Raw genomic sequence first — 27,006 nt, forward strand, 5'->3', positions numbered from 1 at the left:
TAAGTTATTGATGTTTTATTATTTTCCACTGCTGAAAGTGCACAAGAGAGATAGAAAAGAGCCTATCTGGACAAGAAAGAATCCCACCCTCATGAACAGCTCCTGTGTACATTCCCACCCTGCATGAGAAAGAAGTCTGAGGCAAGTGATGGATCTGTGAGCCTCACAACAATGCATCCTACTTTCACCGTACAAGGCATTTATCCACAATGGGCTGTATGCTGAGCTGGGGCTACCAGATATCTCAGTCCCTCTGTACAAGAGCCACAAGGCCAGCACGGAGCAGAGTAGAATCCCTATTGCAAAGCAATGTATTGGAGTTTTAATAAGCGTATCCATCCAAAGCAAGATTTCTAAAGATTGGGAACATGTAATAATGCAATCTCACCAACTCTTGCTTAGCCATGGATCTAAAGAGGCACATCTGAACATGGGATAATGGGAGCATACTGTGTGCCACTGGGAAGACTAGGATGCACTAAGCTCTAACCAAGACTTTGAATGTATCAAATTCAGTGTAAGGCAGTAAAAGCAACTGGCTCTCTTCCTCCCTTTTGGGCCCAGCTGAGAAATGCTATTGCCAGTATGACTGCAACCTTCTTCTCAGAAAAAGGGGAGGCTTCAGGGTATCTGGCCCAACTTGACAGGGTACTGCTATCAAGTGAGTACCCTAGAGTCTTGTTAGTGCTGTGTAGGAGATAAGCCAAACTAGACTGGACGGTTTTGAAGATTAGAAAATTTTGCCTGCTGTGGCAGGCAAAAAATCAGAGGGATGGTCTGAAATGTGCAGATTTTAGAAGAAAGCTGAGCAGAGGTTATTCCTGCTTCCCAATTCCAATAGGTCACAGAGTGTTAGAAGATAAAACCACGCAGTGTTGCAAATATTCATTGGAATTAAAATCTCTTATTGGTAGGTCAATATTAAACCCTTCCCATGTGAGTGGGCTTGGGCAAATTATATAGCAGCATCCTGGATCTTTCTGCATGTGCAACTGTGGACTTGAAGCCAGGAAAATCATGACCACAGACCTTGCTGAGATTCACAGCAGTATCCTATCCTTCAAGAAAACTGCTCCAGAAGGGAGGATTCTGCTGCACCTTTCTTCCATGCTAGCTCTCGTAACCTTTGGACCCTTTTAGGCCTGCCTTCTGCTGGGATACTTCTTCCTCTTTTTTCTTCATAGCCTCCAGCACAGCCAGCTCCTTGGCTTCTTTTTTTTGGTTCCGGGCTTCAAACTCCAGCCTGAAATGACCAAGAGTGATTTAACTAATGACCAAGAGTGATTTAACAGTGATTTAACTAAGAATTTTTAATTAGTTTGGAGTTGTGTTCCTGGAAAGGACAACCCCTCCCTGGAGGTCTGCTGGGCTCTCACCTCCAGTAAAGTAAATGAAGTGTTTGGGTTGACAAAGTATTTTTGCTCCCAGCTGGACTCTTAGGGCTTGGTGACTTTAGGCACAACACAGTATCACCAATATCTGGAAGCTTGTTAAGAATTGGAGAACTAGGAAAGGGATATTGTTTAAATACTATCAGGATACCGTGTGTGGGGGATACTTTGTAATCCCAAACACATAATTTATTTTACCTCAAATGACCCTGATAGGAATAAGAAGCACCAGAAAAGAGCCAGCACTGCAATATATTGTGAAAAACAGAGGTTCTCTATTACCAGTGAAGTCTTAAAACATCATCTTCTAGCAAAACATCAAGTGCAGGAGTCTTCTGTATTCTTACAGGCATGATTCATTTTGTGGGATTGCTAGTGGTACTTCTCTCCAGTTTCTGCACCAAAGTCACAGCTCCAAGTGGACTCTGAAGAGATCCATGGTTTGTGTACATGTGCACAACTGATTCTGACTGTAATATTATTTACATATAATTCAGGACTTGCAATGCCAAGTAACTAAAATACTATAGACTGTGGCTTTAACATAGACATGAAACCATTGGGAACAAGAATTGTGCAGAAAAAAGAATGTCTACTTTAAGGCCCACTTTTCAATTTTATGCTTTTGTTATGTACTAATTTGCACTAATAACATAAGTTCAGAGGTTTTCCAATAGAGCCCTCTTTCTTCCTTGTATTTTTTTCAGTTGGGAATGGAATGGTTGCTTACCTGTAACTGTGTTTCTCTGAGTGGTCATTTGTGAAATTCCTACATATGGTATTTCCTGTGCCTGCTCGGTCAGTTTGAAATCTTCTAGAGTCTTTAGGATACATTTTGGTGGTAGCCTTACCCACACTTTCCAAGAAGGTATATAGTCAGTGGGAGGGGCTACAGCCTCAGTTCCTCTGCCACAGAGTAGCAGCCTCGAAGAACCAAGGCATGACAAAAGTGGGGAGGACGGGTGGGGATGTGTGAATTTCATAGATGACCACTCGAAGAAACACGGTTGCAGGTAAGTAACCATTTCTTCTCCTTTGTGGTCTCTGTGGAAATCACATATATGATAGACTAGCAAGCTGCTAACCTTGGATGGTGTGCGTCATGCCACTGGAGAGAAGAGGACCATTCTGTAAAAAGCTGAATCTTTCTTAAAAAGAGCATCCACCTTGTAATGGATGACAAAAGTGAGCAGTTTAGACCAGGCGGCTGCTTGGCAGACGTCCTCCAAAAGCCTCAAGGAAGGCTTGAAAAGTGGCCACGGCCCTTGTGGAGTGGCCTCTGATATGTGAAGGTAAGTCACGACCTGCCAACTAGTAGGCCAAATGGACAGCAGACACAATCCATGAGGACAGTTGCTGTGGGAATACTGGAAGGCCACTGGCATCCTTCTGGTATTTAAGGAAAAGTCTGACAGGCGTTCTGTATCCAGAGAGATTCCTTAGTTGCTGCAAAAGCGGCGTACAAAAGGAACTGAGGGTGTAGCCACTCCCACTGGCTATATTCCTTCTTGGGGAGTGTGGGCAGGGCTACCACCAAAATGTATCTTAAAGACACTAGAAGATTCCGAACTGACTGCGCAGCTGCGTAGAAAGTACCATATGTACAATTTTACAGAGACCACAAAGAAGAAATGACTGATTAGTGCAGGGCCATAATTGTAAAGACAGGTGAGAATGGTTTTTATGGTACAGTGCAAGGTAAGCCTCATTGAGCTAAATTGAAAACAAATTCAAGTCAAGGGCAGCTGACCTGTTCTTAATTATTCTTTTCACTATCAGATCTGTTGTGAGGTTATTGCCACTGTCCACCAACTGGAAGATGCCACGCCTCTTGGGTTCCTAGAGACACAGGGAACAGAATAAAATTGATAGGCAATAAGGCCTTCAGGAATAATCTTTAGAAATATTTCCAAATAATTTAGTTATGGAAATATGACCCAACTTTTTGTTGACAGATGCTACAGCACAAAAACATTTATTAAGACAATGGTGGTTGCTAGAAGATGCAGCAGCTGCTGCACTGTTCTCACTTTTTTTCTTGTCCATAATGGATAAGAAGATTTTGAGAGAGAGAGAGAAAGATTAGGAACTTGATCTTTCTTTCCCTGCCTGCTTGGTTCCTTTGTCTGCCATCTATACCAAAGCATTATGGGTAGATTACATTGTCTGGTTCAGACAGGTTACTCATATCACTGCCCTTCATGGTACCAAAAGAGCCAACTGGGGCTGACTATGTTTTCTTTCTGCCCTTTGCCAACTGGGCATTCCCCCTCCCCCTCTCCCTCTCCAAGGATAAAGATGTGCTGAAACATATATGCTTACCATCTTTATTCGTCTAAAATAGTTCAGTGAGGGTCAGGCCATTCTTAAAGAATGGATTTCTTTAATAAATGTCCCTCCTTTTCAGGATCTGAAAACCTATTTTCTACCTCCACTTGGTTTTTGTGAACTCATTCTTCTAAAGTGGGCACTTCTGCTGTTGCTAGAAAGGAGGCTCTATTGTGGCTTTATTTCAAAAAATAATCTCATTGTATCCAACCCATCGAGCAATAGCTAAGCAATGGAAGTTAAGAGTACTGCTCAAAGGCTTTTCACACAGACAACAGCTTAAGGTCACAAATTATTGGAAATACTATCCTTAACATGCACACATATACAAGAAAAATACTTATCTGCCATGCTTTGATTACAACAAAACTGAAACAGAAGTGAACTTTCTCCTTCTTTTACCTCATATGGATCAGACCCATCCTTGTCTGGTACCAATTCTGTCATCCCATGGCAAACTAGATCCACCTGTAGAAAAAGATCGATAATTATTACTATTCTCATCCCCAGGCTTCCCTATGTGGGTAGAAGATAGATATGGATTGGCTGATATATTGGTTGATAGATCTCTGGATTATTTATAACAAAGCAAAAACTATTGACTTGTAATTGTTTAAAAAAAAACAGTTTTCCAACAAACTAAAAAGAGAAAAACAGAAAAATATAATTACAACAATTGAAGAAAATGGTCAGGAAATCACGGGAAATGCAAATATACAAAAAATCTTTATAAAGCATTATCAAAACTTCTATAAAATACAATCTGTTCATCATGATGAATTATAGATCTTAAGAAGTCCAATTTAACCACCATTACAAAAGAAGATCAAGAGTTGTTAAATAGCCCTATAACTATGCACGACATCACAACAGCCATTAAAAATCCAAAAAATGACAAAGCCCCTGGCCCAGATGGGTTTACAACTATTTTCTACAAAAAAATGGAAGATGCTCTAACTCCTCAACTATATAAAATAATCAATGAGGCTTCACAAAATGGAGTGATTCCCAATTCATGGAAAGAAGCTAACATTACTTTAATCCCAAAGGAAGGCCATGATACAAAAAAAGACTCAAAACTATAGACCCATCTGTCTGTTAGACACAGCTTACAAATTATTTATAGCCATATTGGCCAACAGGTTAAAAAAAATACTAAGAACTTGGATAAATATGGACCAAGCAGTTTTTTTGCCTGGTAGACAAACTAAAGACAATATGAGAATGATAATTAACCTAATTTAATTTTTACAATCCAATAGAAACAAACAGGCAACCTTTATATATTTACAAGTTAAAAAAAACATTCAATAAGATTCACTGAAAATTCATAGAGGAGGCTTTAAAAATGATAAACTGCGGAAACTAATTTCTTAATGGAGTAAAGAGCATTTACTCCAATCAAAGGGCTACAGTAAAACTCAATGATGAGTACTTGGATCCCTTTCCAATCCAGAGGGGAGTTAGGCAAGGCTGTTCACATGCCCCCATTATTTTTTCTTGCAATAGAAATCTTGGCTAATAAAATTAGAGATTCTGAAAAAATCCAGGCATAATTGTCAAATAAGAAACATTTAAAATAAGACTCTTTGTAGAAAATGTGGTCCTAATGATAGAAAAGCCTCTCAAATCCATATCTAGAATGATAAAAAAATAGTTGAAGAATTTGGAAGATATGCTGGCTTCACCATAAATAAAACCAAAACCAAAATTCTAACTAAAAATATAATCTCAAAAGATCAAACCATAATCAAGAAATTGACAAATATAAATTGTGAAAATAAAGTAAAATATTTAGGGATACAATTAACAATGGATAATTATGAGCTGGCAAAAATAACTATAAAAACATTTTGGGCCATTATAAGATCTGATTTGACCACGTAGTCAAAACAAGAACTATCACTAAAGGGCCACACAGCAACAATAAAAATTAATGTCCTCCCAAAAATGATATACCAATTCCACTAAAGGGTAACTACTTTAAAAGTTTGAATAAGGACATTTTAAAGTTTATCTGGAATTGGAAAAAACCACGAATTAAATATCTACAGGATGCAAAAGAGTGAAGGGGTTTGGCACTTCCCAACTTGAATCTTTATTACAAACCTGCAGCATTATTATGGATCAAAGAATGGATCCATAGAAAACAAAAAAACTACTAAAGCTAGAAGGATACGACCTGGAATTTGGGTGGCACGCCTACTTAGTATACAGAAAAGAAAAAACGGACACTAACTTTAAAAACATATGATAAGAAATAATCTTTTCAAATACATCTCAAAAATTCCAAATTGGATATTACCACAGGAAGCATTCCACAAACTACAATATAAATATACATCCTGGCTGACATACAAACCCCTATTGAAAATAGACAACAATAAGAAACAATTAAAATCCCTATTAAACTCCGAAGTGAAGGTCACCTGATCTCCTGGTTCCAATATTTTCAAATACATCAGAGATGGCAAGATGATAAAAAGTGGGCATACAAAAAATAGATACAGAATTAGATCTACATCTACAAAGAAATGATAAATTAATTGCTAGACTCTACGAAGTATCACTAAAAATTATACAGAGAAAGATCACATGATCAAATGGGCACAAAATATTGGACACAAAATTGAAATGTGTACATGGGAACACATGTGGAAAAGGGGGATAAAATTCACCAAAAACTATGGCCTCGAAGATAACTTCTACAAGATAATGTACCGTTGGTATGTAACCCCAGAACAACTAGCAAAAATCCAATCCAAGAGAAAAAATACTTGTCAATGTAATAAAGCAGTTGTCCCCTTTTAGCATATGTGATGGCAATGTCCACAAGCTAAAAATATTGGACAAAAATTTGCAAAATAATGGGAAACATACTAAACATCAACATTGTTTTTGAGCCAGAAACATTCTAATTAAATCTAATTCACAAACAAATCCCAAAAGAACATGAGATAATATTTCAGTATATGATATCAGCAGCTAGGATACTGTTTACAAAATACTGGAGACAACAGACAACACCTACAGTGGAAGAATGGATGATGAAACTCATGGAGCTCTCTGAAATGGCCAAATTGACCAGAAGACTACAAAACCAGGATGAAAACATTTTTTTAAAGACTGGGAACTGTTAATTACCTACTTGGAAAACTTAACAATAATAATACTTGGCTTCTTAAATTGCGTAACTGAAAAAAAAAACTAGTAACAGTGAAACCATTCTCTATCTTCAACCCGGAGCCCTCGGTAGCGCAGTGGGTTAAACCCTTGTGCCGGTAAGACTGATGACTTGAAGGTTGGGTTGCTGGCCTGAAGGTTGCCAGTTCACTTCCAACCTGAGGAGAGCGCAGATGAGCTCCCTCTATCAGCTCCAGCTCCATGCGGGGACTTGAGAAAAACCTTCCACAAGGATGGCAAAATCTCCCATAAGGATGGTAAAAACACCAAAAGATTTGGGTGTCCCCTGGGCAATATCCTTGCAGACGGCCAATTCTCTCACACCAGAAGTGACTTGCAGTTTCTCAAGTTGCTCCTGACACACAAAAAAAACTCCAACCCAATTAAACGAAATGAGGAAAGATGAAAGTAGAACATGGATTTCTGGAGCAGAAAAAAAAATCCCAGACTCAGAATTCTCTCATTTAAAATGTAGACTGTGAAAAAGCCATCTGAAGTGGGCTTTTCCTGAAATAATTTCACTACTCTTTTAGGTGCCAAAAATGTCTTTTTGTTGCTTTAAAGTGAAATGGTCCTCCAAAGGGATGGTAGACTGTTTTTTCATTGGAGACTTTTAAACAGAAATTGGATGCAATCTGCTGAAAGATATTTCAGTTATGGAGTTGTACACTGTCAGCAGTCTTGACTAACTGGCCCTTGGGATCCCATCTAACTCTTGTGCTTTTCCCTCTTTCCTCCCATCTATAGGTCTTTGTATCTTTTACTTACTTTAAAATGATCCAGTAGATCAGCGGTGACTGCATAAGGAGCTCCAATTACAACTTCAGAAACATACTAAAGGAATCAGTGAGGAAAAAAATCAATTACAACTTTAGATTCCTACACGGGCCGGTGACTATTCCAGTTACTGAATTCCAAGTGCAAGATAACAGTAGAGCTGAATTCACTACAGAGCTGGAACTCCCATATATCCTGCTGCTTGAACTCACTTTAGCTATCAAAACAGCAGGCACATTATTCATACATTTCTTTCATTATCGTTTTAAAAAATCATTATGAAGAAACAGCAGAAAAAAGATCTGCATGTGCAACTTTACTGGATGTTAAAAAGGTAAAGGTTTCCCCTGACGTTAAGTCCAGTCATGCCTGACTCTGGGGGTTGGTGCTCATCTCCATTTCTAAGCCGAAGAGCCGGCGTTGTCTGTAGACGCTTCCAAGCTCATGTGGCTGGCATGACTGCATGGAGCGCCGTTACCTTCCCGCCAGAGCGGTACTTATTGATCTACTCACATTGGCATGTTTTCGAACTGCTAGGTTGGCAGGAGCTGGAGCTAACAGCAGTCGCTCACACCGCTCCCGGGGTTTGAACCTGGGACCTTTCAGTCTGCAAGTTCAGCAGCTCAGCGCTTTAACACACTTCGTCACTGGGGCTCCTTTTACTGTATGTTACTTTATCTCAAAAGCACATCACAGAACATGGATTCTAATTAATGTTAAACTCTCTAGGCAACCCTGGGTAACACTTAACACAGGAAGCTGCCTTACACTACGTTATACTATTTGTGTAGCTGCTGACTCCACATGGTCTATTCTGCCTGTCAAGCCTCCCATTCACATTTCAGAATTATAGCAGTTTGACACCACTTTAACCATAGCAAATTTTGTTGTGTCATTAGAACTCTGACAAAGAAGGGAAAGCATGTTGCAAAACTACAAATCCCATAATTCCACAGCTCATTGACCCATGCTCGTTAAAGAGGAGTCAAACACTTGTAATGAAACCCAGGTTATACTCAGACTAGCTTTGTTCCAATAGGATTGTCTTTATCTGATCTGTTTAGAACATACCAAAGTTTGAAGAGAAAGATTCTAGCCAAATACTCACCCTGCAGGCTAGGACACTGAGGGTTCGCTCGTGCACATTCATTATTGGGTAATTCTTGCCTTTGTATAGATTTACTTCCTGTAATTAAAATATCAATCAGGTTCTGTACATGCAATGTATTACATTCCCAACTCCTCAATTCCATTAAGAAGGAATGAGGAAAACCCCTCATATAGGCACGAAGGCACAGATGCTTACCTGGTCAAAGTGCAGTCCTACAATTATATAAGGCTGCTTTGCCATCTGATGCACTTTTTCTAGAAAATCCACATGACCGACATCTGGAATATGCGTATATTAAGAAAGAAAGCCTGTGGCAATGGGTAGAGGGACTAGAGTTTAAATATATGTTTGCTTCCTAGACTTGTTTTATTTCTGGTAATATCTCAGCAACAATTTATTTGTATATGGCAAATAGAGACGCTCACTCTGGAACTGTGGTATGAGTACTATGTTTGTGTTTATATGCCTTCAAGTCACCTGTTGACTTTTTGAGATCCTATGAATTTCATAAGGTGTTCTTAGGCAACGAGGTACTTTATCTTTGAAATATAGGCAAACAGCCCCTGGTATTCCTTCATGGTCTCCCATCCAAGTACTAACCAGGGCTGACTCTGTTTAGCATCCAAGATTAGATAGGAACTGGTGCCTTCGGGGTATTTAGGACACATTATTTACAGACTTACTGTTACCTGTTTGGAATCAAAACAAAGAGAAACCAATGCCACATTTTACAGAATATACTTCTGATACTACCCTGATACTCCCAAAAACATTTTGGGATATTTATAAATTGGTTCTCTCTTTTTTAAAGCAACAAATAATAAATGTATAAACAAAATTTACTGAAGATCAAGGGGAAAAGAAACGTGGGGAAAAAACATGGAGATGTCTGCCTATCCTGGGGGGGGGGGGGGGGGGGGATGCTGAGGTGGGGAAGCAGAAAAAAAAAGTATGAAGCCTCCATTGAAGTATGTCTTTTACACAATTTTTACTAGCTATTTCCACTGAGTAATATGATACAAGTTGACTAGGATAGAATTCAGCTCTCTTAAATAAGTGGGGTGATGTAGCCTAAGCAAGTTGAGAACTGTTACGCAGGCAGTACTAATGTAGGATATAACACACACACAAACACACATACACACACACACACACACACACGTTTTCTTGCTATACAACTCCTTCTTCCATTCAGCCCCAAAGAAAGGCATCCAGGATACGGAAAAGGTCAAATGCACCAGCCACATAGATTATGGTATCTCCTGGTTGCGGCTCCTTGCCCGATGCAAATTGGATGATCTTCTGAGATGTCTGCAGGAACTGAGAAACTCCAGTCCAGGGGCTGTGACCTTTCGGGCACTGGAGAAAGGAATACAAATTCAATACTTTGGAAGGCTTTACTGGGAAAAGCTGAAGAAGACCCAGTCTAAAATGTTGTTTAGCCTATATTTCTAGCATAGGAATGCCATACAGTTGACAAAAAATCTCTTGTGTTTCAGAACACAAAAGTAGAAATTAAAAATAAGTATAAGCAGAAAAAGGCAACTGAAGGCTGAAGAAAAATTTAGCATTTTACTTTATATGAAGAAACTACTGCAGCCAATATGTTACACACAGCTGCCCCATTTTTTTATTTTTTAATATTGTTATTTTTAAAAGTTGTAAAACACCCACAATATGCATTACAAACGTATACACATACACATACATAGACAACCCACCACCCACAATACAAATACCCCTCAACCCACCGCCAGTGCGACCCACCACCTGGACTAACCACACTGAACAACACAGACTTTATACATAATTTTGTTTAACCCTCTGTGCTTCTGAATCAATAAATTCTTCTTGTTTTTATCACTTAGATTTCCCTGTCAGATATGCTAAGGCCAGCTTCCAATTTCTTTCAAAAACTTCATGACTTTCATGTTTCAGACTGCTAGAAATCTTGGCCATCTGTGCATAATCCTTCAATTTATCCTTCCAATTTTTAATACTTAATGTTTTTTCACCTTTCCCGTCATTGGCAATCGTTACGCGTGCAGCCACAGAACTGTACAGGTAGATTTCTCTTTCTGGCTGCACTAGTTCATCACTGAATAACCCTAAAAGGCACATCCCTGGATTTTTTTTTTACTTTGTTGTGGATCATTTTGTTTCTTTTATAATTTTTTTCCAATAGACCTGCACCAATTCACAAGACCACCATACGTGAAAGAAGGTTCCTTTCTGTGTTTTACACCTCCAACAGCATCCTGATTGTGATTTGTCTATTTTGGCTAGGAGAGCTGGGGTTGTGTAACATCTGTAAAACATTTTATATAAATTGTCTCTTATTGAGGCTGCCACTGTAAATTTAAAGCCTTTTTTCCTCAGGTTTTCCCAATTATCAAGGTCTATGTTTCTTCCTAGATCTTTTGCCCATGAAGTCATGAAGGTTTTTACTTGATTATCTTCCAGGTTGTAACCTAGAATATATTTATAAAGTCTGGCTATTAAACCTTTTTTCCCCTTTGTCTAGTATAGTTTCCAGTTCTGATTTTTTTGAAGCAAATCCCTTCTTTTCATACTTTTTAAATCTTTCATATAATTGGTGATAATGAAACCAGTCTTTAATCTTTTCCTCTCAATGCCCATTGGCCCTTAGTTCTGGTAAGTAATTCCCCGTAAGTTCTTACGTCATCCTTCGAGGAGGGTCTCACAATAGCTTCTAATGGTCTCAACCATAAAGGTGTTTTCGGTTCCATAGCTAACTTGTACCTATTCCAGATATCTATTAGGCTTCCTCTAATTATATGTTTATTAAAAGCCTTATTTAGCCTCTCTCCTTCATACCATAGGTATGCATGCCACTCAAATTGTAATCCATATCCTTCTAGGTTAAGTAAATTGATATTCTTGAATTGTATCCAGTCTCTGAGCCAACTCATGCAGGTGGCTTCATAATAAGTTCTTAGGTCTGGTAAATTTAGTCCCCCCCCCCTCTCTTTTTGGTGTCAATTAGATTCTTGTAAGCAATTCTGGCTTTTTTCCCTGACCAAACAAATTTCATAATATCCCTTTTCTATATGTTAAAAATTTTGGTCCCTTTGATTATAGGTATGTTCTGAAATAAAAGCATTTTTGGGAGTACCATCATCTTAATTATTGCTACTCTGCCCAACCAGGTTAATGGTAACTTCTGCCAATTATTCAGGTTTTCTTTGATCTCTGACCATGTTTTCCCATAATTATCTTGAAATAAGTTAATGTTTTTGCTCGAGATCATAATTCCCAGATACTTTATCTTTGGGACAACCTTACCCATTTCTAGCCATCTGATTAGTACTTTAAGCTCTATTTGATACAAATGTACTAGATTTGCAATTTACAAGAAGGGTTTGGTTTTGATCACATTACAGCAGTGATGAAGTGCTCCAAATATTAACTTAATGGTTAGGCCAAAGACACTGAAAAATTATTACCATCCTTTGGCATGAAATTTTGCTGTTGCCTTTCTTTCCCATACTTGATATTTAAAGGAACAATGTAAGTTGCCTGATGCAGAATCAGACATTTTTTTCCACATAGTCCTGTACTGTCAACTCTGACAAGCAGGAATTCTCCAAGGTTTCAGGTAGGTTTCTTTTTCAATCCCACCTGGAGATCCCTAGTGTTTCCTATGCAAGCTTGCCTAGCTTCCAAAACCAGACAAGATCCAGAATCTTTTTTTTCCTTGTGTGCCTTCAGGTTATTTCTAAGTTATGGCAACCCTAATTAACACTTGGCTCATATGAACAGCAACATTTATTCAGTAACAAAACCAAGTAGTTTATGAAAAAACAAACTGAGACTGAGTCTATAAAGGAGTAAACTTTCATTTGAAAATGCTTTGCTCATAACAAAGAGAAAAATGGTTTCCACCTTTCATATTTCCTTCTTGGAAATTTAATAAATATAAATTGTTTTGTGACATACTGAAAGAAGAATGAAATGAAAGGACATCGGAAATTGAAGTATTAGCTGAAACTCAAGCTCACTGAAGCTCAGACTACAGGACTATTGAGCAGGCTTTTCTTTTTGTGCTCATGAAGTAATATGAATTAAACTGGTCAGTTACTGTGCTAAGAAATCAATCTATTTTGATTAAGAAGCGTAATAAAAACTGTCATGTGCCCCACTGCTCAGGCTGTGTCCTCTTAAGTGACTAGCAACTTTGAGCATTACTATTTTATCAAGTGCCTTATCTCTGATGAGACAAATACAGTGATAAATTTTGTCTAATTCTGCAGATTAATTTACTATTCTGCTTTTTATTAAAGCTTTCATATTTTTAAAGCTCCAGACTCTAATTAACCCAGGAATATAAAAAGTTCTACAAAATATTGAAAACAGAATGGAATGTTAGCTCCCTCATGTGACAGAACTAGGTACTGCTTCTGCAACTATTTAAGTTAGTCACTCCTTTGCGAGGGTATCTCAACCCTGATGCTAAACAGCAATTTCCCTGAGATCAGAGACAATCCACTCAAAGCTGTTACTTTTTTCAAGGCACAGTCATTTCCAGCACAATCAAAGAGGAACTGGGTGTTGAAGATATCCCAAACATAACGCAAGAACCTAAACAGGCATTTCTATAAGTATTGGCAGGACTAGAAATTAGTATAATAATTCACAAAGATCCCTGATTGCTAAGCTGTTCTGATGCGATCCCCTAGAACTTCTCCAAAATGACATGGTCAGAGAAGCTGTATTTTCCTCATAACACACAGGCAAAAGTAAAGAGCCCAAGGAAATGTTTGGGTTGAAACTTTTCACGTCTGCAGTTCATTCTTGAAACATGGTTGTCCATCAAGCTACCCCATGACTTGGCAACCAGTCCAAATGGCTCTAGTCAGTTTGAATATGAACTTGTTCAGTTAGGATACTTAAACACACTTTGTTTATGAGCAGATCACTGAACAGCTACAACACACAACATTAACTTTAACTCCATCCATACCCAATTAACACTAGTTTGCTTCTGGTTTATCATAGCATAGGATGGCAAGAGCAAAGCAGCAGACACAGCATAGTGATTAGTGAACACTGGTCTGATCACAGGCTTCAGTTACAAGTGCCATAGGCAGCGCTCACCTTCCCAAGGTTGTCTGCATGTGTACGGTAATCCATGTCTTCAACCTGAAGAAGAAAATATAAATAGCAAGAATTTTCACTAAACTCATCCAATTAAAAAGTAAACCACAAGGAATCCAGGGCCAGGTATTTGATAGGGCACAGCCACCATCAGTCAGTTTTGCCCACCAAATATTTAAAATGTACCTAATGATAGAGTTTTAGCTGAAATTAGTGTGACCGCCAACAGCGCCACAACAGAGAATGTTGTTTTGTCAAAGGCAAAAGTTCTTTTTGGAGTCAGAAGTAGTATGTGGCTTGAAATTCAAATGATTTTACTGTAAAGCAGAGGAAAGTATTAAAGAACAGACATACAAATGTAGCAAGCTTCCTTCTCCAATCACTTGATTGGAACCACAGCAACAACCATGAGAAATACCTCAATGTTGGCCTTTTTGGTTTCTGTCTGTATTGAAATTCGCTTTTAGACTGAACCATGAGGTCTTTTCTATCTTACCAGATTGAGAAGCTACATGTTGTCGAAGGCAACATCCTAATTAATCACACCAGTTTCTCTCAGGTGTTTTGACATAGTGATATTCTTGTAACATCCAAAAGTGAGTGGACAACAGCCAAGTTTACTGATTACGGTATTCTCTTGCAGTTGAAGGCCATACCATCCCAATCAGTTCTGACCATGAAAACATTGTAAAAACATTTTAGAAGACATGGGAATGGATAGAACAACTGTGGCATACCAGACCTGCCTCTTTGATAAATAACAGACTTCTGCAAGTTCCCGCTCCCCAGAAGGCCCTCATGTCCTATAGCTAGAACACAGAAGAGGGCTCCTGTTTCATCATCGGTTCTCACAAAGGAATATATGTTTGTCAAGAAGACCCCTGCTCCCTCAAACTTGCCACTCTTCCCTTTGACTCACAATGTTGCTGTGGTGGGCTTTGGTCATGAGCAGCATACGGCCAACCAGGTCTGTAGTAGACACTCCCTGGGTCCGTTTACATTCTCTGCAATAAGACAAGCTCAGAGTAAGACAAAGACCTTGGTATTGACTACTCAACAATATTCATAGTGTCTTCAAATTCACCTTTTCTTGCTGCTCTAAATATGCACCAAAATACACCATAGTGACTGAAGCAATAATAATAATAATAATAATAATAATAATAATAATAACAACAACAACAACTTTATTCTTGTATCCCGCCACCAACTCCCTGAAGGGACTCGGGGCGGCTTACAACAGGGACATGCCCAGCATAACAACATAACATAATAAAAACAGTGATTTAAAACAGTAGTTAACACAATACAGCAAAAAAAAGCACATTAAATAAATACCTTAAAACTCAACATCGATACACATATAATAAAAAATGAATAGTGCAAGGACTCTGAAAGGGTCCATAAGTAAAATCAGGGCAGGAAGGGATGAACTAAGGTTCCAATAAAGTGCTAGGATATATAGAGTGGGGAGCAATAAGAAGGTACCGTACAATTTTCACATCTGGTGGCCGTTTTACTGAAAGGCACTTCGGAAAATCCATGATTTCAGTTCCCGATGGAAGATGGGCACTTAAGGAGCTAATCTAATCTCCTTGGGGAGAGAGTTCCAGAGCTGGGGAGCCACCACCAAGAAGGCTCTCTCGCTTGTCCCCACCAACCGCGTTTGAGACAGAGGCGGGAGCGAGAGGAGGGCCTCCCCGGATGATCTTAGGGCCAGCAAAGGTTCATTGGGGAGGAGGCGATCGCAGAGATAGGCAGGTCCTGAACCGTTTAAGGCTTTATAGGTAATAACCAGTACTTTGAATTGGGCTCAGAAACTTATCGGCAGCCAGCACAGCTGCTTAAACAGGAGGTTTGACTGCTCTCTGTAGCTAGCTCCGGTTATTAATCTGGCTGCCGATCTTTGTACCAGTTGTAGTTTCTGGGCCATCTTCAGAGGCAGCCCCATGTAGAGTGCATTGCAGTAGTCCAACCTGGAGGTAACTAAGGCATGGACCACCATGGCCAAGTTAGACTTCATGAGGTACGGTCGCAGCTGGCGCACAAGTTTTAATTTTGCAAAGGCCCTCTCAGCCACCGCCAACACCTAAGCATCAAGCGTCCACATTGAGTCCAGGAGGACCCCCAAGCTGCGGACCTGCGCCTTCAGAGGAAGTGCAACCCCGTTGAGCACAGGTTGCCACCCTATGCCCTGATCAGCCATACGATTGACCTGGAGGACCTCTATCTTGTCAGGATTAAGTTTGAACTTGACAACAAGACAAAGAAGTGAGAGAAAAAACCCCAGAGAACGGTCAGAAGGAAATTGACATCTTCTCTATTTTATTTATATTTTGTCATTCTCCCAGAGAGAGACCGAAGTGGCTTACAGTATTTTACCATAGCTAAAAACAATTAAATTACAATTTCTGTTTTAAAGGCATAAGATTAAAACACTTTAAAACATTTTAAACAAAGCAAAATAATCTGAGATCCAAGATGAATGCATTTTTGACTCTATGGAAGAAGAACAAGAGATACCTGCAAAGAAGATAGGTTTGCTGAGCATTTAAGCAATGCATCACTATTCTGATACAGGCAAGGATTTTGAAGAGATCAACAGCAGCAGTAAGTAAAGCTTTACCTATATCTCCCAGCATTCTTCACTTCCTCATAAGTGTCCTTGCCATCTGCTGTAAGTGTGATATCATCTATAAAAAAAAAAGAGCACTATATCCTTATTGGGGATCTGCCTGGGGAGTTCAAAAGTCACATAATGTATGTGTGAGTGTGGGGAATGAGAACAACTTTATTAGATACTCTTCCCCACCTAGAAGATAAATAGTTTTATGAAGACCATTGCAAAGCATGACACCTGTTTCCTCAGTGGCTAGGTTCCTGGACTTCACATAGATACACAAAACCACATTTAACTGTGTACCTCATTGAAATGAAAGATTTCTGGAATACTATAGAGTTGCTCTGTTTGAGCTAGGAAATGCCTAGAGAGATATATTGTGTTGGACCTGGATAAGTGAAATCATGATGGATATGGGGATCATACTGTATCATGAAAGAGATCAGCCTGTAGTATTGTTAGATAAAGTGAAATTCCGTAAACAGTATTGGCCTCCACTCTATCTTTTCAAAAATATGAGCCATCCTATCAGCTATCCAACTAGAACTTTATGGCTTTATTATACATGTTAGTAGAATTGATATAATCTAGGGTAAAGAAAAAGCATGAGGCCCGAGCTGTGGTGCAGGCTGGAGAGCAAGCCAGCTGCAACCAGCTGCAATGAATCATTCTGACCAGGAGGGTCATGAGTTCGAGGCCCGCTCGGAGCCTATGTTTGTCTTGTCTTTGTTCTATGTTAAAAGGCATTGAATGTTTGCCTATATGTGTAATGTGATCCGACCTGAGTTCCCTTCGGGGTGAGAAGGGCGGAATATAAATGCTGTAAATAAATAAATAAATAAATTTAGTAGCAGATAATAGAAACAATTCCTCTCTTTATTTTAGCATGGGAACCACAGTTAAGCACAACTAGTCTTACTGTGTAAAGATACCAAGGTACAAAAAAGAAAACACTCATGGGCTCACCTCCATGTACACAGAAGTCACAGTTGTATTTGTCCAGAGTTTCCAGTGTTGTAACATAAGGCGCTCCTGGCACAATCTCATCAACCCACTTAATAGCCTTCACCATTTTGTATCTCTCTTCTTGAGTGAAGACAGGGGGACCTTTATGCTTAGAGATTTCCTCTGGGATGAAGAGAAGAGAACACCTGGTTAGTGTCAACCTTTTGTGCAATTTCAAGCAGTTATGGCTAAAGAGAGAGCTCAAAAAATACAGACAGAGCAAGGTGAAATCTCAAAAGACTGGACAAAGTTTAGGGCCAGACTATCTACCCAACCTCCAAGTCCAAGAATAAAAGCATCTACCCCCATCAGATCGTGGCAGGGCCCAGTAATTTTGCCACCCTCTTTCCATCTCCCTGATATCACAAGGAGCAATGGAGTAAAGGGAAAAAAGTCAACTGTATTATCTCAGCTGGGTATATCTGCAATTGCTGTGGCTGGTGGTTTGCCCTTGCCATGTCACTTTGCCGAGTCTGCTTATGTTCTGAGTAATTGGTTTCATTTCCTGGGATATTTCTAAAACAGACAAAAATGCAATAATTTCCTTACCATCTGTGTGGACTCCCACAATCAGATAATCTCCCATTGCACGAGCCTGACGCAGCTGGTTGGAGTGCCCATAATGTACCATGTCGTAGCTATATAAAAAGACAAGAGGACTTGTGAAAATGGTACAGTACTCATTATTTTCTTAAGACTTTCATGTGCAATATTAAAACACTACATAAAATGTCAGTTGAGCTAGGTAGCACTCAGCCACATAACAGTTACTGAGAGATGCAGGGTTTTATTTCTAGCTACATTAATGTTGAAGAGTCGGCAGGTTGCAGTGAATTGAGCATTGGGCCATGACTCAATTGGGCCATGATAAGGGTTCAGATCCCTGCTCAGTCATGGAAACTCATTGGATTCATACTCTCTCAGTCTTAGAGGTAGGTTGAGAGAGAAAAGCAAAGGCAAGTCACTTCTCAAGAAATCTTACCAAGAAAACCCCATGGCAGGGTCTAATTGGTGTCATCCTAAATCAGAAATTACTCGAGGGCACATAACTGCAACAAACAATTTAAGAGTTGCTTTTTCAGAAGCAGTTACTATGTTTCTCAAAAACATCTCCCTGTATTTTGTCCACTGTTACATCCTCTCCACAGAAACAGAAATCACTTCGATTCCTGCTATGTGAAAAACTGCAAATGCTAAAAATTTACATGGATTGGGTCCTTCATTCCAAAGACAGTTGTAAGTGTGAAGTTACAATACATTTTGATCTTAAAAAACTACTACCTTGAGGATAACTAAAATTATTTTAACAATCGTGTTAGCTACAGAAATATCTGGATTATGTTTCAGGAACAGAAGACTGGCAATATGGTGGGTGAACTTGTCTGTATTAGGCTCCACTGAGTGCATTATTATCAGCTGGATAGACTTCTGCTATATTTCTGGATCTCTGTGTGAAGTCAATACTGCAAGCGAAAACTGGACAGCCAAAAACAGAAATTATTTTAGGTAGGGAGTGATTTCCTAAAACTTCCCAGTGTGTTATTTCTGTGAAGATCAGACTATGCAAACTGTACAGTATTACAATGTGGCCATCTCAAAAGTTAGCCAGAAAGGCATCTTCTGTTACAAGGGGAGAGTAAAATTTGCAATGGAGAATTGGCAAGAGGCAGTGAAGGTTTTGCCTACCCCTTACTCTTTCTATGAAACACTACTCCACTCAATATTATTTCCTGTGGAATGTTAGATAAATGTTTAGAAACTGCAGATGTTTGTTTTGATGAAAAACGTACAGGTGAAAAGTTGTTTGAAGAAGAAAATGGTCACTGCAGAAAAGGTTACGTATTTTATTTCACTGCTTCCCCATTGCAAACTGCCATCTCCAAAGGATGCCTTATTTTAAAGAAGTTGCTAGTATTAACACTATGTATTATATTGTATACTAATTGTCTTTGAAGTGTAAGTGGACATAGATGTGTATATACAGTACATTTTATTATTTATTTCGTGTCAAAAGCATTGCATAACAAATACATTTTTTAAATGATAAAAAAAGGAAATCACAAGCAACTAAATAGTTTTAGACCAAAAGCGGGCAACAGCAACCGCATTGTCCGTAGCTTTAAACAACTCCTCCTCCGTACATGAGGCAGGATATTGTGGGCAAGCATACATATGCGGAGTTGTTTGTTCTGCTCCACAGTCACACAAGGTGGAGGATTCCTCCAGGTAGTGCCACCTTGCCAAGTAGTCTTTAGATCTGCCCACTCCACTTCTGAGTCTGTTCAGGGACTTCCAAGACTTCTATATACAGTATATAGACACACAATTATTAATAACAGGCACTTATTGATTAAAGTAGTTCCCTCCTTGGAAGGACTGATTCAAAGATAAAGGGAAGCTACTGAAGAAAGTAGAAAGAAAATTAGCATCTGGGCTCAGATGGAGCTTCTTTGAGCCTAGTCCTTCAACTCGTGTACTATGTGTAGGCAGACTTGGAAAAAACCCTTTCCCTCCAAATTCCCTCCAATGGAGTGGCTACAAAACAATCAAACAAACCTGTTATATGACTAATATTTCATATCCAGATTATTTATGTCCTTTACAAGTGCAACACACATTGTTTCTCGCTCCTGCAGCAGTGTATATTGTATAGAATAAAATCCATGCACCTATCTTTGCTTTCCACTGTTGTGCTTTCATTGCCAATTGATACAGCCACACTTTTGTTGATAATAAATTATTACTGAGGCAACAGGGCAGATTGGTGGGTGATATGGGGATAAGGAAGAACACATTATATAAACATTATACCTCACAAGGCAGTAAAAAGAAGGTACCTTATATTGCTAGAATAAAACAGGAAAACATTCTTAGAAAATTTTATCTCAAATCAGGAAAATAGTCATTTTTAAAATAGATATAATGAAAGCATTACAAATTAACAAAACAGGCAAGAAAACATATTGAAGGGAGTAGGCCTTCTTCTGGTTTAATCCTACTCCAAACCAGAAGATGGCCAAGTGCACTAGAAGCAGGTCAAGTCGTCAGCAACAGTTAGTGGTTATATTACAACCTAGAACTGGCCTTGGTACTGTTCAGCATCAATGTGGGTTACTTTCAACAGCCACATACTACTAAGGCAGTTACCATGGAGGAGTTCCAAGGGCCATTTGCATTTTTTCCTAGAAAATCCACAATGGAGACAGGGAAGGAGCAATGCACTTGGGAAAATGCCTAGAGACAACACCACACATGCAAAAGGTTGACACTTTTCTTTGATTGCCTATCCCTACTCCACCAAATCTTGGTATGCAAGTCCTCTCCTCAGCTCTTGAATTATTGCTGAACTTTATCATTGCTGAGAGAAGAGAGTCTCCTTTAACATGATGGGCCTTCCTTGGATAAGAACATGCTGTTCCTTTGCAGATGTCTTGGAATGTGTGAGAGAAGGCAATATAGATTTCTAATAAAGTCTTTGAGATTGCCAATACAAACCAGCATTGCCTGTTCTGCTTTGCATTTAGCCATGAGGAATTCAGCTCTCCTGACACTGCTTACACAATCAATTTCAGTTCTTAACACGCATTATCCAAGTTGCTACTATGAGTGAACAGAGTCAGATGGCAAGAAATGTTACACTGAATGGGACAACAAATACAGTACAAATATTTATGAGTGAAGGCATTATTTATTTATTTATTTATTTACAGCATTTATATTCTGCCCTTCTCACCCCGAAGGGGACTCAGGGCGGATCACATTACACATATTAGGCAAACATTCAATGCCTTTTAAACATAGGACAAAGACAAACAACAACATAGCTCCGAGCAGGCCTCGAACTTATGACCTCCTGGTCAGTGATTCATCGCAGTTAATTGCACTGGCTTGCTCTCCCGTCTGCGCCACAGCCCCAGGCATTAGCATAGAAACTATGTATTAAGTGTTTGTTATTTCAATGTTTCTCAAGTGACCTGCTTTGAAAGGAATGGCAATATTTACCATGTGCCAGGGACTGGTACTGTGTCATAAGCTTGAGTTACTTTTTTTCCTACAGACTTGCCAGAGACTGAGATTTGATGGCTTGGAGACCACTGTTAGTCCAGGGATCACAAGTATGTTTCTGCCTTCAAATCACCTGTTAATTTATGACAACCCTATGAATTGGATAGGGTTTACTTAGGCAAAGAATCATAAGAGGCACTTTTGGCAGTACCTTCCACTGAAAGCCTACAACACCTGGTCTTTGTGTTGGAGCTGCAGTGGCACAATGGGTTAAACCCTTGTGCTGGCTGAACTGCTGACATGAAGGTTGGGTTGCTGACCTGAAGGTTGTTGGTTTGAATCCGCGAGATGGGGTGAGCTCTCATCTGTCAGCTCTAGCTTGCAGGGACATAAGAGAAGCCTCCCGGCAACACATCCAGGCATCCCCTGGGCAACATCTCTGTAGATGGCCAATTCTCTCACACTAGAAGCGATTTGCAGAATGTTCTCAAGTCGCTTGTGACATGATTTTTTTTTAACTGGTCTTTGTTGGTGGTCTCCTATTAAAGTCTGATCCTGCTGAGCGTACAAGATTTGATGGGATTTGCTGCCTTTAGGGTAAATAGGCTCACTCAATGATTAGCATGCCCAGAAGCAAGGCCACATATGCAAGAGGCTGGGGATTTTCTTTGGTTATCTATCATCACTCTAGAAAATGGGAAATCAAAAATCCACTTGTGACTCTGATCTGTTTGCCCCAAAGCAACCACCACCAAAACATTACCCCAAGGCAAAGTTTCCTTTCATAATAAACAAATTTCCCATATCTGCATTTTCTAACCTTTTCTATCCCGATTCTCGCAATATAATAGTTCCACAGTCCACGCTTCCTCCAGCCCCTTCTCTTTCTCCAACCTTTACATCCCAGTAAAACCTCTCATTGTCATGAAAAGATTGCTAAACTCAACAGTTCTTTTCCAACCTGACTAAAGACTCTTGCAATACTTTATTTCAGCATCATATCAAGCTCTTTTATTTTAATTTGTAGGATATATTGTGATATGGAAGTGGTGGGAAACCTGAGAATTTGGTATTAAGAAATGGGGCTGAGTAAGAAGTGTGCTTTTTGGACTATCAGAAAGAAAGAGCAGTGTCCCATGTACATGCAATTCTCTAGAACATTACTCAAAGAGGTGATTTGAGGATTCATATTGGTATGCAGGCATGTTTTCAGAAAAGAACTGTTGTAGTCAGTGGGCACAAGTACAATATCAGTCCCTGGCACATTAGCTATGACAGTTGCTGGTCCCCCACATTAGATGGCTCAAGAGGCATCTCTCTGATTTCCCACTGAACTGAGATGCCCAGAATTAAATGCAAAGATGATCCTCACAAGGCTATTCTTTCTGTCCCAGCCACCAGTGATAATGTTCCAAAAGCATAATTGCAATTGAATGCTTCATTTAACTTTTAAACCAGCAATGGAAAGAGTGACACAACTGAATGGAGTGAATGAAATGGCGATAACCATGCAATTCAAAATGGAAATTATGAATGGTCATCTTAAGTAACCCTGCAAGCATCTTCTTCAAAGGATTTGATAAGCATGGTACTAAACCTGCAAAGATTGTGCTACAATTCTATCCAGAACCAAACAATCTCAAACAAATAAGCATTAGACGATAAAAGGAATAAAATAAAAATAAATAGTAACCTCAGTAACTCCATGTACATGCTATATAATACAGTAGGAAATTGCATTATATGGTCAGTGTATACTCATATAAAATAGTTTAACTGCATTGAACTGCATTATAACAGTCTACTCTACACTGACCATATAGTGCAATTTGTGTCAAATGGCAGTGTGCATGGGGCCCTTGATTCCCCATAACAAAACTATGAGTGAATAATATAAATTCTTGAAAAAACATCCTTGAATTCAAATTTTATCAAACACACTTTTGGGTGATTTCCAGCCATTCACTATGTTATATCCTAACTTACATAGTAGCAACTCATAATTGTTGTGAAGAAGAAGAAAAAGAACTATAATTTCCCATTCTCCTGTACAGTGCCACGAACCTTTTGCACAAAGGCCAGAACACAAATTTTGTACATAACTTTAAAAAAGAAAGAAAAGCTGTTTTTCAGAGTCTGATGCTTGTATCCAAACAGAAGCATCAGACAGCATGTAGTCTGTATTATTAGTAGTATTCTAATGAGTATTTAAGTGGAGCCCATATATACAGTATCCAGTAGATCAGTTTTCCAAACTGTGTTGTGATACGTTAGTGAGTTGGCTGCAATGTGTAGGTGTGCTACATGAACATAATGAGAAATCTCTATGTCTATGTTAAATAAGCTATAAACACACACACACACATCCATATGAAAGGTTTCATGAGATATGTTACATCCTCGTACAATTTATGTATGTGTCTGTATCTATATATATAAAAGAGTGATGGCATCAGGGCAGCGGACAAAGCAACAAAACTACAGGCCCCCCAACCTCGAAATTTGACAACACAACCCATCATTCATGGCTCTAGGTTGATACGACAAAAAGAAAAGAAAAATAAAGTCCTAATTACAGGGAGAGGAATAATAGTTTTTATCCAATTGCTGCCAGTTTGAAGGCTAAGCTCCGCCCACTTGGTCTCCTAGCAACCTCCTCAGCCCAGGGGACAGGCACAGTTAGGCCTCACTTAGGCCTCTTCCACAGATTATCAGATTTGAACTGGATTATATGGCAGTGTAGACTCAAGGCCCTTCCACACAGCTATATAACCCATTTAGAATCTTATATTATCTGCTTTGAACTGGATTATCTTGAGTCCACACTGCCATATAATACACTTCAGTGTGCATATTAAACATAAAGACAGCCATACAACAGACATTCAATACCACCACTACCTCAACAATTTCTCACCAACACCACCAGACAATGCAACAGCAACGCGTGGCCAGGCACAGCTAGTCTTTTATAATGGGTTGATTTAACCTCTGGTTTGCGAGTAAAACTGAATTACTGTGTCATGAAATGATGCATGTCTAAAAACCGTGTCCCCAAAATGAAATGTTTGGAATGCTCTGCTGTAGATAAAAATGACAGACATATTCTGCACATTCATTTATGATCTGGAAGTTAGAGAAGAAAAGAAATGGGAAAGAGAGAGAGACTTGGGGCCCTTCCCAGAGCTGGCCCTAGGTATTTTTCAAGTGTAGGCGAACAAAATTTTGGCACCCCCGCAAACCAATCACTAAAAAATAAAAGCGTTGGATAAGCGAAAATGTTTGATGATAAGGAGGGATTAAGGAGAAGCCTATTAAACATCAAATTACATTAAGATTTTACAAATTAAGCACTAAAACATCATGTTTTACAACAAATCAACAGAAAAAGCAGTTCAATACCTTGCGGAGGCAGGCCGCAGGAGACAGGAGTTGCCTCGATGGTGCCCCCAACAAGATGGCGCCACAGGCAACTGCCTAGTTGGCCTGGTGGTTGAACCGCCTCTGGCCCTTCCACACAGCCATATAACCCAGAATTCAAGGCGCAAAATCCTACAATATCTGCTTTGAACTGGGTTATTTGCGTCAACACTGCCATATATTCCAATTCAAAACAGATAATGTGGGATTTTATTTAGTTGTGTGGAAGGGGCCACAGACATGATATAAATGGCTCCACACATCTCCAGGTGTACCAATGATAACAGGAAAAGTTCAAAAGATACACCAAAGAGCAAATGAACTTGGTATTCTGGGGTATGTAACTTAACTACTCGACTATATGTTCCATGATGTTGAGTGCCAGATTATCAGCCATTGTTTTATTCCACTTTATTTGTATAGATGTATTATGTTGTTGAAATGGCGTTGAATGTTTGCCAGTTTTTATGTTATATGTCTGGAAGTCACCCCAAGTCCTTCCAGGGAGATAGGGCGGGTTAAAAATAAACTTTTATTACATATTATTATTATGTGTTGCAAAGAAAGGAAGTAATCAGAAAGTTGCAAAATTCTGAAATGACAGAGCCATGTGACCTCATTAGGCTGAGGCAAATATCATTCAGGATCATTAAACTCCACCCATGACAATAAGGGACAATCTAAACTAGAAGGGATACACACAGATCTGTATCATTTTACAGCTAAATATACCCCTCCCCTGAAGGAGAATTCAGGACACAGAACAACCTAAAAGCACCTTTCCACGGAGTGTTTATGACTCCTTACTAAAGCTCCAAAGGTCTTTCCACCTCACAGGGAGAACACTCAGTCCCTTCAGAAGGGATAACGGGTTCATTAGGACATAAACCTTGCCTGCTTCAGAGCCAAGCCAATCGGGGAAAGAGCAAGTTGGCTCTGCAGTCAAGGCCAGCCCCTGACGCTCAGCGGATCCCTGGGGCCCACACAGCGCATGCTCAGGTCTATTGACAATTCTGTGCTAGTAGGAAGCATTGTGGAACTAGACATGCTGAAGCGTCCGCGGGCGTGGAACACCAAGTGTACTCTATCGCATGAAACGGGAAAGGGGACTGTTAAGAGGGAGATCCGGAGGATGCCTCAGGCCCCTTCCACATAGCTGAATAAAATCCCATCCCACTTTATCTGCTTTGAACTGGAATATATGGCAGTGTGGACTCCGATAACCTAGTTCAAAGCAGATATCGTGGGATTTCCTGCCTTGATATTCTGAGATATAGAGCTGAGGGGAAGGACCCTCAGTGGCAGGGTAGAAAGAAGCCGCGCCAAGCCCCACTGAAACACGAAGTGGTGCCCAATTTGCTTCAGAGAGCTTGGCGTCCCCGTAGTGCCGGGCTGGGGGCACTGGGGGCCCTCTCTCCAGCAGATGCGGCCTAGGGTGGTGTTGCTATGGGGACGCGAGTCGCGCGCTCCCCCTCAACGGCGAGGGGGGACGCCGAGGCATCGGTTGCCATGGAAATGTCCCTACTCGAGCCCCCCTCCCTTCCCCTCCGGCACTCACCATCCGTCGCACCAGACGCGCACCGGTCGGGTGGCGGAGTGGCTGGCAGGAGAGGCGACTCCGACAGCTCCGTTCCGCAGCATGGCGAGCGAGCGAGTGAATGCCGGACTCTCAGCTGTTGCCTTGACCTCGGCGCTGTCAGTAGCCGGGGCCGCCCCAGTCACGTGACAACGGAACACCGAAGCGCTCGAGGGAGCGGCCATCTTCGGTGGCTGTCACGTGACTGGTAATTCTCGGGCGGGGAACCCTCTCATTGCGCCATTTCCTTCTGTCGGCTCCTCACTGGCTGTATCGGGGCAGGGCGAGGTTGGGGGGTAACCTACCAGTTCTGGGTTGCTGTGAGTTGTCCGGGCTGTATGGCCATGTTCCAGAAGCATTCTTTCCCTTCGTTTCTCCTGCATCTGTGGCTAGCATCCTCAGAGGTAATGAGGTCTGTTGGAAACTAGTCAAGCGGGGTTTATATATCTGTGGAATGTTCAGGGTGGGAGAA

The 27,006-nt window shown here is 40.1% G+C and overlaps 1 protein-coding gene across 1 annotated transcript; it reads right to left on the minus strand.

Annotated features, from left to right (window-relative positions):
* Positions 1-26,677, minus strand: pcyt2 (phosphate cytidylyltransferase 2, ethanolamine). Its single transcript, XM_003217320.4, has 13 exons — positions 26,517-26,677; positions 18,083-18,171; positions 17,495-17,656; positions 16,535-16,601; positions 14,828-14,912; positions 13,909-13,953; positions 10,011-10,149; positions 8,986-9,068; positions 8,788-8,865; positions 7,671-7,736; positions 4,122-4,187; positions 3,142-3,230; positions 1-1,243 (listed from the first exon to the last, which is right to left on the minus strand). Exons 1-13 carry the CDS (start codon positions 26,597-26,599, stop codon positions 1,111-1,113), a joined length of 1,185 nt encoding a protein of 394 aa, XP_003217368.2. The 5' UTR covers positions 26,600-26,677; the 3' UTR covers positions 1-1,110.
* Positions 26,678-27,006: the final 329 nt, after the last annotated feature.

Source organism: Anolis carolinensis, chromosome 2, assembly GCF_035594765.1.
Source record: "Anolis carolinensis isolate JA03-04 chromosome 2, rAnoCar3.1.pri, whole genome shotgun sequence".
NCBI lineage: Eukaryota > Metazoa > Chordata > Lepidosauria > Squamata > Dactyloidae > Anolis > Anolis carolinensis.

Excerpts from the sequence above, each read along its gene's own strand:
- pcyt2 (XM_003217320.4), bottom strand. The coding sequence starts at position 26,599 with ATGCTGCGGAACGGAGCTGTCGGAGTCGCCTCTCCTGCCAGCCACTCC. Across the intron at positions 3,231-4,121 it reads ATGGGTCTGATCCATATGAG|GAACCCAAGAGGCGTGGCAT; the intron begins GTAAAAGAAGGA and ends CTGTGTCTCTAG. Across the intron at positions 1,244-3,141 it reads AAAAGAATAATTAAGAACAG|GCTGGAGTTTGAAGCCCGGA; the intron begins GTCAGCTGCCCT and ends TGGTCATTTCAG.